The sequence below is a fragment of the Engystomops pustulosus genome, chromosome 2, assembly GCF_040894005.1.
Source record: "Engystomops pustulosus chromosome 2, aEngPut4.maternal, whole genome shotgun sequence".
NCBI lineage: Eukaryota > Metazoa > Chordata > Amphibia > Anura > Leptodactylidae > Engystomops > Engystomops pustulosus.
Window position 1 is genome coordinate 28118393 of NC_092412.1, and position 13384 is coordinate 28131776.

The window sequence follows — 13384 nt, forward strand, 5'->3', positions numbered from 1 at the left end:
AACCTGACCTAACAAAACTGAACTCTCTTGATTCCTTAGTTGTGTATGCTATACGTGGCCACCCTTTTCAGTTTGTTGATGGTCTAGCTAGCATGCCTTGAGATTGTACTTAAACACGCAAATATACATTGTGCCAGGAGTTGCTTACGTATATATGTGGACTTGTAGTTGTTGTCATGTGACTTGCCAATGTTTTTTCTAACATGTCGTGATATTGTGTTGAATTTTTATTCTGAAAAACTTTTTTACCTACATAAGCAAAGTTAAGCAAAATTTGACTGTCCATTGGGCACAAATAATAAGCATAGGTGGTGCCGTCCGTTCTGCTCCGGTTAGAGCATTACAGAAGTTAGACCTCCATTGTTAATGTTGTTGGACTTTTTGCCACAAGGATCAGAAGGTTACATGTTAGTCTTCTCAGGTTCTGCAGTAAGGGGTGTACAGAAGGAGGATGAGGCAGGATCGGTTACTTCTGGCCGTGGTCCTTCTACTCCCCACACCTACCACTATCCACTGGTGTCAGTGGAACATGTGAGGAGCATAGGCTCACAGGTAGCTCCACAGCTTCAGTCAGTTGCCGTTCCTGTCTTATCCTCCTGACCTTGGACTAAATGAACTGGCCCTGGCAATGGACAAGGGCCCTATGGTTGGGTAACACTTCTTTAGTCTATACACCAACCAATCAGCATACGCTTTATAGTCCCATCCTGGATTTTCAAAAGTCTGAAAATATCCTACCTACAGAACACCAAAAAAAAAAAATTCTCCATCTTCAGAATGTTCTGTACAATTATCCATCAATAATATCCATAAAAAAATGTAATAATCATACTTGGTGTGTACTTCATCCCACTCTTCCAGGAATATTTTTAAAGATAATCTGTGATAAATCCTGACCATTGGTGGTTTCAAAATCTGAATGATCATGTCTAAGAAAATCCTTCTGTAAGACAAAATGCTCCTTCATGACTTTGTTGTCCATCATCTCAAAATTATTATCTCAACAGTCAGAGCTCAGTAGAACAGAATACCTTGGACTTCAGTGGTGGCCTCATTTTGTTTATGATCTCTGTAGACCTTCGATGTTGTAGATATGTCTATAGGATGGTCTCCTGTTGATATCATTGCAGAAGACCTCAAAGATTATGTCGCCTCCTTCCTTCTATAATAAAAGTCCACGGTTTGATTGGTCCTCAAGCAGGCTGAGAACAATAATGTTCAGCAGAAGACTGAAGAGATGGCCTTGTCTCTAGTAACAAGGCTCAGTTTCTTACGAGATGATTCACTAATGACCTATTATATATAACTGATCACACATTAGGAAGAGAAACCCTCACAAAAAATAGCTCTGGTGGGCCCCAGGCCTACTCAATCTCCTTCTACTACAGCCCACTTATGACCAATTTAGTATCCCATAAAGGTTCTACCATTGCATATAATCTAACCACGAGCTGTAAGTGTTGGTGACATTTGGTGAAGGAAATAGTAACCATGTTTGTGCCTTGTAACTAACCTTTTTGTTGTCTCCTTTTTTTTTCTTCTTCCTGTCTTGTGCCCCTCCCCACAAGCTTCCATAGTGACTGTCATTCATCTAGTCAACAATAGTGTTGATAATGTTGAAACCGAAGGTATTTACACTTTTTCTGCACACTTTGCATATTGCATGAAACAGATGATGCACGTCGATGAAAAATCATATATTGTGTCCTGCAGAATTACTAAGAAAGTTCCAGATCTTCTGTTGTAGACTATTCTTGTTGACCTTTGTTGAGGTCTCGTTGATGCTTGAGATATCAATAGCAGATCCATCAATAGCAAATTTGGAGCCGTCTAATTAATGGTACCTCCACTAGTCAACTTGGCATTAAACATAGCTCAGTCACAGGGGCGTAACTTGAGGGGGTGCAGAGGGTGCGGTCACAACCGGGCCCAAGAGGTGTCTATTTCCCATATGAGAAGACTAGTACTATATACCTTACATTATAGTCGGGGGCCCGGCACAGACTTTGCACTGGGGCCCATCGGCTTCAAGTTACGCCACTGCTCAGCCACCAGCTAGTAGAACACCAACCTACAACCTGTAGTGGTCATGTCTGGTTACTGGTTGGAGACTCCTATTTGTTTGAGTCCCAGTAGTTAGAGCTTTAACATTCATTTGCGTCTGTCTATCTGGTGAATAGAGAGGTTTTAATTATCAATTGGGTTTTCTGATCCTCTGAAAAACCTGAGGGTTTGGGGAAAGCATATGTTATAAAGCCAAGGTAAGAGGTCCTACCACATCTCCAGTGGCAGCTCTCTGGTGCAAGTGATGACACCATGTTCATTGAGAACATCATCTCTGAGCCAATTCCTGACCTCGGCAACCATATGCCGTTAATTTAGACATAACAACTAAGTCCAGAGATTGGCTAAATGGTCACAAAACAAGTAACCTGATGGTAGAACTTCCATGTTGAAGTTTTGGAGACTGGGAGCAGCTACTGGAGCCATATGGGACCCACCCAAGCTTTCTGCTCAGGGTTTTTTTTTTAGTAGAAACGTTATTGAATTATGGTTAAATACATCTGGGGTCATTTATCTCCGACCCCCCCCCCCCAACCCTGAGCTCTTTTTGTGAATTTATTGAGTCTTTTTTTTAGTCCCTCAATTGTCTTTGTAGACTTAGCTCTTTGTCAAATGTAGGGTCTTTTTTAGACTTTTTAGGTGCAAATTTGGCTTTCCTATGCAAGGTCAAGAATGGAGTGTTTTTGCGCAGTCATCTGCACCCTTTTAGGCGCAAATCAATGCTAAATCAGGCACAAACATGTGAAAGCAGGAGAAATACAAAGACAAATAAGGACCAAACAAGGATTAGTCCTACATGACGAACTCTAGCAAACTGCTTGAAAAAGGCACAAAAAATTGCACAAAAGTCTTGATGTGCCCAAAAAGTCGCTAAAATACAACCAAAAATTACTCAAAAGACTATATTAAATCTTCCCTATTATGCTTTCTTCTCCATTCATACCTATAGTTAAATTCTGGGGGCTTCCTGTGACCCCATTAAAGAGGACCTCTCATCACCTCCATCAACTCCACCTCTTTGTATCTTTTATTAGATGCCACTCCACAGATTCTGGTGTAATTAGAATTTTTTCTCTTGCTCCTACCATGTAATTATTTTTTTAAGTCTGGTGTCAGATGGGTGGGGCAAGGCTGTCTTCTCCGGCCCAGGACCACCCATCTATTAGTAGAGAGCTAAAAACTGAAAGTACCAATATGCTTAGTAGCCTAATGATAATCAGGCTCTCTACTGTCAGGGGTGGAGCAGAAATCCTAGCTCCGCCCTTCGGACAGTAGAGATCCAAATACTGCCATTGATTGTTCGAGAACAGTGAGGGCTAGAGAGATAATTCCAACTACTCCAGAATCAGTGGAACCGTCCTTATTAGAGAACGCAGAGAGTTTGGGTTTTTGAAAGAGGTGAAAAATCCCCTTTAAATGCTAAATTTAGACCCCATAATGCACAGTATAGCATCCTAGGGAACATCCATATGTTACCTTAGATGACTTTGTAAAGCTTGGTGTTAACTTCATGCCTCCAAAAAAAGCATTCAGATACTGAACCAGCAGGGGGTGATCAGAATTGAGAAGAATCAGAAGTATCTCTCAGTGTAGCTTTGGAATTGAATGGAGCAAAACACATTATATAGATCAGGACATTGTAGGTAATGACTCGAGCTCAGCAGTAAACCTATACTATAATGACACAAAATAGTGAAATTAACATGCCACTGTATTGATGATGCTTTTTTGTACTTTATTTTTGTGCATTGTAAGTTTTACTCTTTTTTTTCCCCCTTGAACCAAACAGCTCCGATACTGGACCAAGGGCAGAATTACAATAGAGGTGACATTCCGTAACCCAAATTCTGTTGCCTTTTTAGTGTCTGGTGCCCATAACATTTTTATTGTGAAATTGACATTTTTGCAAGATGCTGCTTCCTTCTCCCGCCTGCTCGTAAACACCCACCCCTCCCAATTGACTCCCCCCATCCCCCAGCATGCTGGTAACATGATATCTAATCCAAGTGTATTGCTTTTGTGTTTGAGTTATTGCTTATGTTTTATTATAACCTATCACCGCCCTATGCATATTGCTTTTACGCCACGTGCGCGGATGAAGACTCCACACCAGCCGCATGATTGACCTCACCATTAACAGGAGCATGCAACTTTCCGATACCTTCTCAATAACCTTATATTAACTTCAAATCCTTCTGTCTCCACAGCGTACCACTGGGATACCTCTGATTGGATGCCAAGTGCCCATTTGTCCGACATTGAGGAGGTCCCAAACTACGAAACTGCTGATGGGTCATCAGCCCATGGTAGCACCAGAGAACTGGAGACAGATTATTACCTGGGGGGTTACGACATTGACAGTGACTATCCCCCTCCTCAACATGAAGATTATTTAAGCCAAGATCAGCTACCACCTCCACTTCCGGAGGACTTTCAAGAACATTACGATACCCTTCCTAAAGTACAGCCCAGATCTGTGATCAGCACACTAAGTCCAGACTGCACGCGGCGTCCACAATTTCATCCAAGCCAATACCTCCCACCCCATCACCTGTCAAACGAACTAGAGACTGCCGGTTCACAGTCCGGACATTCATTTAGTACTTTTGTGCCTGCTCCGAGCCAAAAGGTGGACAAGACAAGCACAGATAATGTATCTTTATCCTTGCACAATTCTGTAGGTGCTTCTTCTTCAGACGTGTCGGCCAGCTGCGGACTGGACGATACAGAAGTGGCCATAAGTGACTATGAAAGTTTAGACGACTTTCGAATCGATCACTCCCACATTCCCTACATGGAAACCCAACATCAAACTCAAGTGTGACAAACTTCATCTTTTCTTTTTCTATCTATATATCTGTATGTATAGCCATTCATGACTTAGCCTCTAGGGACACGTATACGAGACGTCGTTGCGTTCATCGTGGACTTTGAATAACGAATGCAAATTCTGGAGCTCCGATGGCTTTGATAGTACAGTATGTCAGTGATATGTTGCAAAATTAAATAGACAATCCTTCTAACATGTTGCTTATATTTATTGCCAAAAGTATGCACAGTGTTTTCAAACTCAAAAAAAATGCATTTTTGAAGGGAAAGTTTTTAGAAATATCTAGTAAAGATTGGTGCCGACCATTGAGTGCGGAAATTTGATATCGGTAGATGAAGTCCTTGATTGGTTAAAATTGGGCTTTGACGGTTAGGAAAGTGTGCTTGTCACTAAGATGCCCATGGTCAGGTTAGGAAATGAATATCAAACAATTGGCCGCCCCACCAATGGGACCCTCAACAGTTAAAGGGGTCCTCCTGATAGTAAAGTTCTTCCAGTAGAACATGGACCAAGCATGATGGACTTGAGGACTTTCTTTCTCATGAGGATCCAAGCAGTGCTCATAATGACAGGGGATATGTTGGGGATGTTTGGTTTATTAAAAAAACCCTTCAAATCCAAAGACATCTCTAAATCATGAGATGGAGAGAAAGTCTAGAGCTTCCCCAGCCTAGTACCCGTCCACTAAATGGAGCCTCCTCTGGCACTTATAAACCAAGGAACATATACCCCTCCTATTCTCTATCTATACTCAATTTTTTATAAAAAAAATTATGCTTCAACAGAGCCTACCAAATTAAACAAAAGCTGAAAAACATCTACGGTAATTATCCCAATTCCACCCAAACATCTGACTTGTCTTCTGAGGAAACCCAAAAATCTAAGTACACTCCTCCAGTCCATTGTGGGACTACCTGGATATCATATTATTGTGGATATATCTGGTATCACTTTTTGGGCTTTCCCCTTGTGCATTTGTGACAAGCACACTTTATAATTTTTACTATTGAGGGAAGTTGTTGAAGGACCAGGGATTGGAAAGAAAGTTTACCAGAATAGCACAAATTTTACAAAAAAAATTGCGTAAAGTGGATATGAATGATGATGGGATGTCTATAATGGGACTAAATTAGCCATACAGATGACTTTGTGTTGAACCGATGTCCGTGCCTTGTCCATAATGGCCGTTTTCTTTCCAGAGCCATCTTTATGATTTGCCTACAACAGTCCAAACCCTACAGAGACCCCACTGGTATCAACTCCTTCGTTATGTAACATAATTGGACATTTTGATGAACCTATGTAAGCAATAAAACACTGTCTATTTCCTAGTGATCATCAGTATTACATATGTCGGAGATCCATAGAACATGGTCTCCATTTTCCTTACAGTATTTTTGTAGTAGGTAGAGCAAGTGGGTGCAGGTGGCCAAAATCAAAAAGAAAGCTATAAACTGTATAAATGGTACTCGATAACCCAATTTCTTTTGTACATGTTACAAAAAAACATGGCTGCTCCTTCCAAAACCTCACATCCAAGATCAATCTCCTGCAATACTGGACACAACCAGTAGACATATGTGGTGCTATTCCTGAAAGAAGCAGCCATGTTTCAATCTTAGACAACCCCTTTAATATAAACCTAGGGATAGATGGTCATCTGCCATTCCATTGTACGTGGTTATCATAGTGACGATATTCAAAAGTTGTGTTGCATTTTTCAGCATGAGCCTTTTTTTCCTTCAAAAATTGTAATAAAATGATTAACGAAGAGTCAAAAAGTTCATCTCTTGACCTGTTCACATTTCCATACATTGATTTTTGTAAATATAATTATGTTGTATATTGTTTTGGGCATTCAGTTTGACTAGCTGCCATTTTTAGGCATTCAGCAAACCACTTCAACGGCTGGATCCTTCTGGAAAACAGTGCCACTTGTCTTTAGAGGTTATATGTGGTACTACACCTCACCATTAGCCCTCCTGTACATGAACATATTTCTCCAATGTCTGCAGTCTGAGCCGTATGGCCTCAAAATGATGGGCCATATGTCACCTGTTTATGTGAGAGGCTGGAAAATGATGTCAGTAGCTTGTCCCAGCCACTTGGAGTGTCACATGAATCTGTTACCTACCCACCAACCACAAATACGGATGACGCACCTTGTGTCATCCCTATTTTTCACAGCTCCATAGACATCTAGGGGAAAGGCAGAATAGGGCATGCTCTGATTTCTTTCCTACGGGGCACCAGGCTCAAACATCGGGCTAAGGAATCCTCAGCTGTGTGCATGAGTCTATAGAAATGCATGGAGCCGTAAGACAGCTGCAAAAACCACGACCATATCACTTGAGGAGACAACTTTCATGTGCATGAGGGCTCAGACAAGTAAATGGGCTGAGTATCACTACTAGACATAAGCTATGAACAAACGCGCCTCTGTGCCCTAAAGAGGGCAAGCAAATTTTATGATTTCACACAATCCCTTCAAGGGGCTTTCTTATCTTTTGGTGGTTTTCATGATCAAAGCACCGTACAGTTGTTGATAAATGGGGTACACGGTGGGCACATAGCCTTTTCATTTAAAATAGGGGGGTTCTAGTTCATAACATTTCTAAGATTTTGTACAGGAGAACTTCTTATCTTGGTCAGCTGTTAGTTAGGTGAATGAGTCACCAAGTATGATGTTCTGGAGATATGTGGATGCCGTCCGTTAAGATACATGATCCTTGCTTAGAAAGCAGTGTCATCTGTTTTGGGTTCATCTAAGGTGGATTGATCATAGCTGGGCCAAAAATTTGTCTTCAGTATAACCATGGTTAACTGCGAAGAGTCCAAATATTTTAGAAAATTGCTGGGGTTGTCTCTGAAAGGCAATTCATTCTCTATCTTGTCCAACGATAGGTCATAATTTTTGATTTCCAGCAATAACCACCTATTGTTGGTGGTTCTAGTAGCCGGAACCATGAAAGGTTCATCAAACATCTGGATGAGCTTGTAATGTTCGCCGTAGTTAACCGGGGTAGGAACTGGTTGATCTGAAAGGGGTTGTACTTAGCTTGATTGTAATCCCCTATACTATATGATGAGAACAGACCCCCACCGATCACGAGAATTGAGGTCATTGTCTATATGTATATGTATTCTTCACAAGTATTGGAGTCCTATTCTCACTAGTTGAGAATTGATCCTTCACGAGTATTGGGGTCACGTTCTCACTAGTTGTGTAGGTATTCTTTTTGAGAATTAGGGTCCCATTTTTACTAGTTGTGTATGTGTCCTTCACAAGAATTGAGATCTCGTTTTCACTAACTGAGCATGTACACTGCCGTTCCATTAATTGCTTTCTAAGCATCGAAAATTGTCGAACACTGTACTCTACTATCTCGGACGCTCTCTTAGACAGTTAGTAGGCCTGCCAGTCATAGCCAAGCAACATGCACTGCAATTTCCAACACTATAATATTATGAATGATGCAGCAGGACATATACCGTTTTTTCTATCAATTAGTGGGAACGGGATCTCTGTTCTCGTGATCACTCTGGGTCCATTCTTGTGATCGGAGCAGTTGAACCCCCCCACTGAGCAGATTGTTATCCACTAACAATCAAACCTGTTACAACCCCTTTATAAGCTTTCCACTCCAGCTCATAGTGAGTGCCAGTCCTAAGAGGGGGAACTATTTCTACGACACCTGTCATATCCATTTTGGCACAATATTTGTGATATTTATTTCTAGATGGTTCTGGAATTCTAAACAAAAACTATTCACAACATAGGTATTAGAACAGGCACATTCGTAAAGTGACCTCCACCCCTCATATTTGTTAGCCATTTTTACGTACGAATCTGTACACAGCTGTATAGACTGGATAGCAGCGCACATAAAACTCAGGTTATAACTGCATTAGATAATGGTCTTCCTTACACTGGACGGTGAACGTACATCCAAAAACTCAAAAAGAACAATATTACTATCTTACGATCATTCGATAACTTTCACCCTTAGATCTTATTCTACTTGTACACTGTACACAAATGTCTTGTCTACAGCTTGACCTGAACTGGCCGGTTGCACAGTTCAATATTAACTTTTTGGGGGGGGGGCAGTTTCATGTAAATAGAGTCCCCTATTTTAAAAGTTTTCATTTCTTTAGACCATACAAGACCATGCCCCTTGTCCCTGTCCCCCCTGTGGAGGGGGGCAGGGGCATAACTTGAGCGGGGCAGAGGGTGCAGTTGCCCAAGAGGCTTAGGGGGCCCTTAAGTTGTCACTTTCCCAAATGAGAAGACTAGTAGTGTAAACCATACTTTATAGTTGGGGGGCCTGGGGCCCATTAGCTTCCATTTTGGGGCATGGGCTACTGATGCTACTGATGTCCACATTCAGCTTTGCTCCATTCTAGACATCAGCAGGATTCCCGGTTTCTCTACATGTAGTATTGATAACTGAGTCATATTCCTATGGAAATCCTCTAATGTTCTTGACGTTGTTGCTTTGCATCCACAGAGCTTCCCCTATCTGAATTATAATGTCAGTGTGACTTTTCTTCTGGTTGTCCTATGACTCATAGCACGATAAGGTGGTCTAGGTTGATAAGGTGGTCTAGGTAGGTAGTATGACGTATTAGGTAGCATTTTTGAAGTAGCGGATCATTAGATAGACCCCCACTGTGCTATGAAGGCTACACGTAGACTTCTCACAATAGGTAACGTTGTATCATACTAGAGATAACATTACAATGCCGTGTCCTGCCATTCCTCACTATTAGATGTGGGAAAGCTGTATGTTCCCACACTCTGTATATAGTATCTGTATTTTGACTTTCGCTCCAGCTTTTCCTTTTGTGGAGGTGCAGTAGGCAGTCAGCCATGTCCAAGGCCTAACATTTTCAGTTTCACCACCTACAGGCTCCTTGTCAAATATTACCAATGCAAGAGATATAGAAAAAATCTAACCACTAAATTTTGGGGGTCTACCTACCATGACCAATGGACCTAGTATTAGCTTTCCCCGTTTTAGGCTTATGGTTTGGAGGAGTCTCGTTCTGGTTCTCACCACCCAGTGTCTCAATTTTTTACAACTGTGTAAATTATTTCTTTTGTAAAAATATTTTCTTGGGTGACATTGAGATCTCCATGTAGCTTGGCCTTATTGACTAGAATAGGGTTTCGCTACAACATCAGACACAGTTGATGAACAAGAGTTGGGGCATAAAAGTGATCTGCAATCTCAACAGGTGCATTTCAGATGCCCATTACATAAGAGGTACCTCCTTGGTATTATATTATTATAGCCATATTTTAGGGGGCCATGTACTCCTTTGGATTCCCAACTATGCTAAAAAGTATGTAAGCCATAGTTTCAATAGGAAAGTGTTAACAGAAGCCATGGGTGTTGTAGCCATTGTTTTCGATAAGGTGATTGATAGTATCTGGAATCAGATGGTGACCAAAACTGCAGGATCAGGCTTTCCATATTGTCTCCAATGGAGAGTTTTGTGGTTCCCTGTTTCCTGTTTATTACATAAAATTCTCATGTGTTTCTATTTTTATACTTTAGGCATAAGGTAGACAAGTACTTCAAAATCATGATGGGACATGGCCATGGATATGAGTGTAACATTGAATGCAGCAGGTTTCGCCTAACTTTGCTCTATGTCTTAAAGTTTTGTTAGATCCAAGACAATCGTGAGAGATCTTAGTGGTTGCATTGTTTACCTTAAAGCTTAAAAAGTCGACTCTTGAATTCCAATGAGACAGAAAAGTCGACTTGTGAATTCAAATGACACAGACTAGGAAGACAATTTGATCCTGTTAGATAAGATTTGTCTACTATAGAAATTTACTACTAAATAGTGGAGATCAAGAGACAAATTAAGATGTTGATGATTCCCGACCTTCACCATGGAAAGGATCTCAAGTATCCAATCCAAATATACGTTTTTAGCTCAAAGTCAACCAAGTGGTGAGATGTCCTACAATGAAAACACGAGGAATCACGTTGCCAATCTGTGTCACACGAATGACCAGTGTCATAAATGTCTACTGCCTCACATGTCCTTCTTCACTTACATGGCCACACAATGGTACCAAGATTAGTCCTTTTTGTAACACAGGCTTTTTAGCTTCCCATCTTCTTAAGAATTCAATAAGGTGGATGGAACCTAAAAAACAGAATCTAGAATCTTAATGTCTCTATTCTTGACCCTGCATAAGGGAAAACTACATTTTCGTAAACATTTCTATTGTGCATAGACATCTCTGGCTTAGGGTCTAAGAATAAATTTTAAAAATCCTAATATTTTTGATTTTATGTCAAATTCTCAAACCTATTTTTGTGGTCCAAACTCGTGCTTCCATCCTCATTGCTAGAAATCTTCGAAGAGCTTGAACAATCATTTCTGCTTGATAAATCGGAATATTTCAAACAAAAAATGATTTTCTTGATGGGCTGTATTTGACCATTGTAGTAGTACAAAGCAATAGTTGACTAAATCTCAAAAACACTAGTTCTGGAAGTCAAGAATTCAGGCTCAGACTGGTCCATCGGTGTGCGCTGGATCCATCCATTGGTCTGAAACTGGCACTATGGAAGGAACCTCCATCCTCACAGGAGGACTCTTGCCAGTGATAGTAATAATACGCTTACAACTATTACTGAAGTGAAAGCCATCAATGGCATCTGTGTCTTCAAGACACTGAGTGTGACAGCCAGGAGACCTAACAGGTCCACTGCCGAGCATCCTGCCCTAGTCTGTCCTGATAAGCATTGGAGCTTCTAGTCCCAGAAATTGTATAACTGTAGGTTGTTCAGAAGTGGAAGGGAAATTGAAGACGTGATAGGTCCACACATGGTAGCCAATTTGGTCAAAGCAAGAGACAAAAGAGTGAAATTCGCTTGAAACGGTAAAATTTAGTTCAATATTCTTGATTGCTTCAATGAGTAACCTTATTGTATGGCAAAAACCGGGAGCAAGAGTATAAGTATTAAAAAAAAAGAACAACAATAAAATTATGAATTATTCAGGTCTTAAGTTACACAAAAATAATAATTAAAATATGAATTATTCATGTTTTTAAGGAACAAACACTATAATAAAAAGATTTCTAGTTATTTTTATTATTTTAATTAAAAAATACGTACCCAATTATATTTTGTTTTGATTTTTTTGCATTTAGCACACATAAACGTGAAATATTTACCTTCCATGTGTTACGATTAGGAGCCTTTTGCTGCTTCGATATGGAAAAATGCCCAACAATTTCAGATTTTTAGAAAAAAAAAAAACTTTCTGTAACTGCTATAAGAAATGCTCACGGTAATGCACAGAACCGTATTTTTCTCAGAATCATTTTATGGCTGAAATCTGAAAATGTTACCTTCATCTCGATTCTTAACACTTTGAATGAATTTTTTTTTAAAAAGTCCAAAAACTGCACTGATTTTTTTGTTAGGGAAAGTATTGCTGAGCACTACATGAGATTTTGTAATGTTTCCTGTTGTGAACAGGCTGGATCTTAGGGATGTGTGATGTAGTGTCCGGAATATTCTATGTAATATATGGTATGACTTGTATATAGTCTTTTTTTAACTTTTTCGCTCTTGTAGTATATAATAGCATCATTCCGACTATATTCCGATTCCTTCAAACCGTTACAACATGTCACCGGCCGCCCCCATCCAACCTCGGTAAATGCATTGGAAGTTGCCGGTGCAATTTATTTTATTGCTATTATTTTCAATATTTATTTAATTTTTGTACCTTTTCCTTTTACGTCAAATTTACAATCTCTTGAAATTTGAGAAATGAATTATGCAAATGATTGTTTATAGACTGGATTTTTTTTCTGCATATGTTCGCCCAATCCGAAAAGTTAAAAAAAAAAGTTATTTTCCTCCCGGTGTAATCACTGTTGACAGTATTATGGTTTACTTTTGGCTGAATTTTTATTTTTTATTTTACTAGAAACGGTGTACAGGTTTGTAATTGTAAGAATTTGATAAAGTTGATGGTTAACAAAATGGAGTGTTTGTTTTTTATTTCGGTGGGGTCTGGTGCATTGGGGGTGATTTTGAAATAAAGTTAAAAAAAATCATTTCTAATAAGGTTTGTAAACCTTGATCCATGGGAAAGCAGAAAATCTCTAGGAGGACAAAAAAATTCTAATCAACACCAATTAAACTAAAGAAAATTCCTGGATCTACATCCTCTCATACCTTGTGGTGACTACAACTTAGGCCACATCTTCATTGTTCTGTTGTTCTGTGAATTATAATCACTGCTTCTATGGTGAAGAATCTTACTGACTGCGAGTTCAATAGTCCCCAAACTTTCTGAAGGTGGAGGAAGAAATTTGTTTGAATCCCCCCATTACTATAGTTAGCGCCAATTGACAACTAAAAGCCAAACATTACCGTGTAGCCAAAATCTGCCCTTATTTTGTATTTCAGGAAACCTTGCCTCTCCTTTTCTCTTTATTTCCCT

General features: G+C 39.9%; 1 protein-coding gene across 8 annotated transcripts in view; it reads left to right on the forward strand.

The window, feature by feature from the left end:
• The window catches only part of FAT3 (FAT atypical cadherin 3), a 430787-nt gene extending 418552 nt beyond the window's left edge, over window positions 1-12235 (forward strand). For 4 of the 8 annotated variants that reach the window (XM_072134102.1, XM_072134101.1, XM_072134106.1 and 1 more), the window contains 3 exons: window positions 1569-1628; window positions 3854-3889; window positions 4272-12235. In XM_072134102.1, coding sequence (XP_071990203.1) covers window positions 1569-1628; window positions 3854-3889; window positions 4272-4888 — 713 coding nt within the window. In that variant the 3' untranslated portion in view covers window positions 4889-12235. The remainder of the gene's footprint in view (window positions 1-1568; window positions 1629-3853; window positions 3890-4271) is intronic. The other 4 variants (XM_072134107.1, XM_072134108.1, XM_072134104.1 and 1 more) reach the window with 3 other exon arrangements.
• Window positions 12236-13384: the final 1149 nt, after the last annotated feature.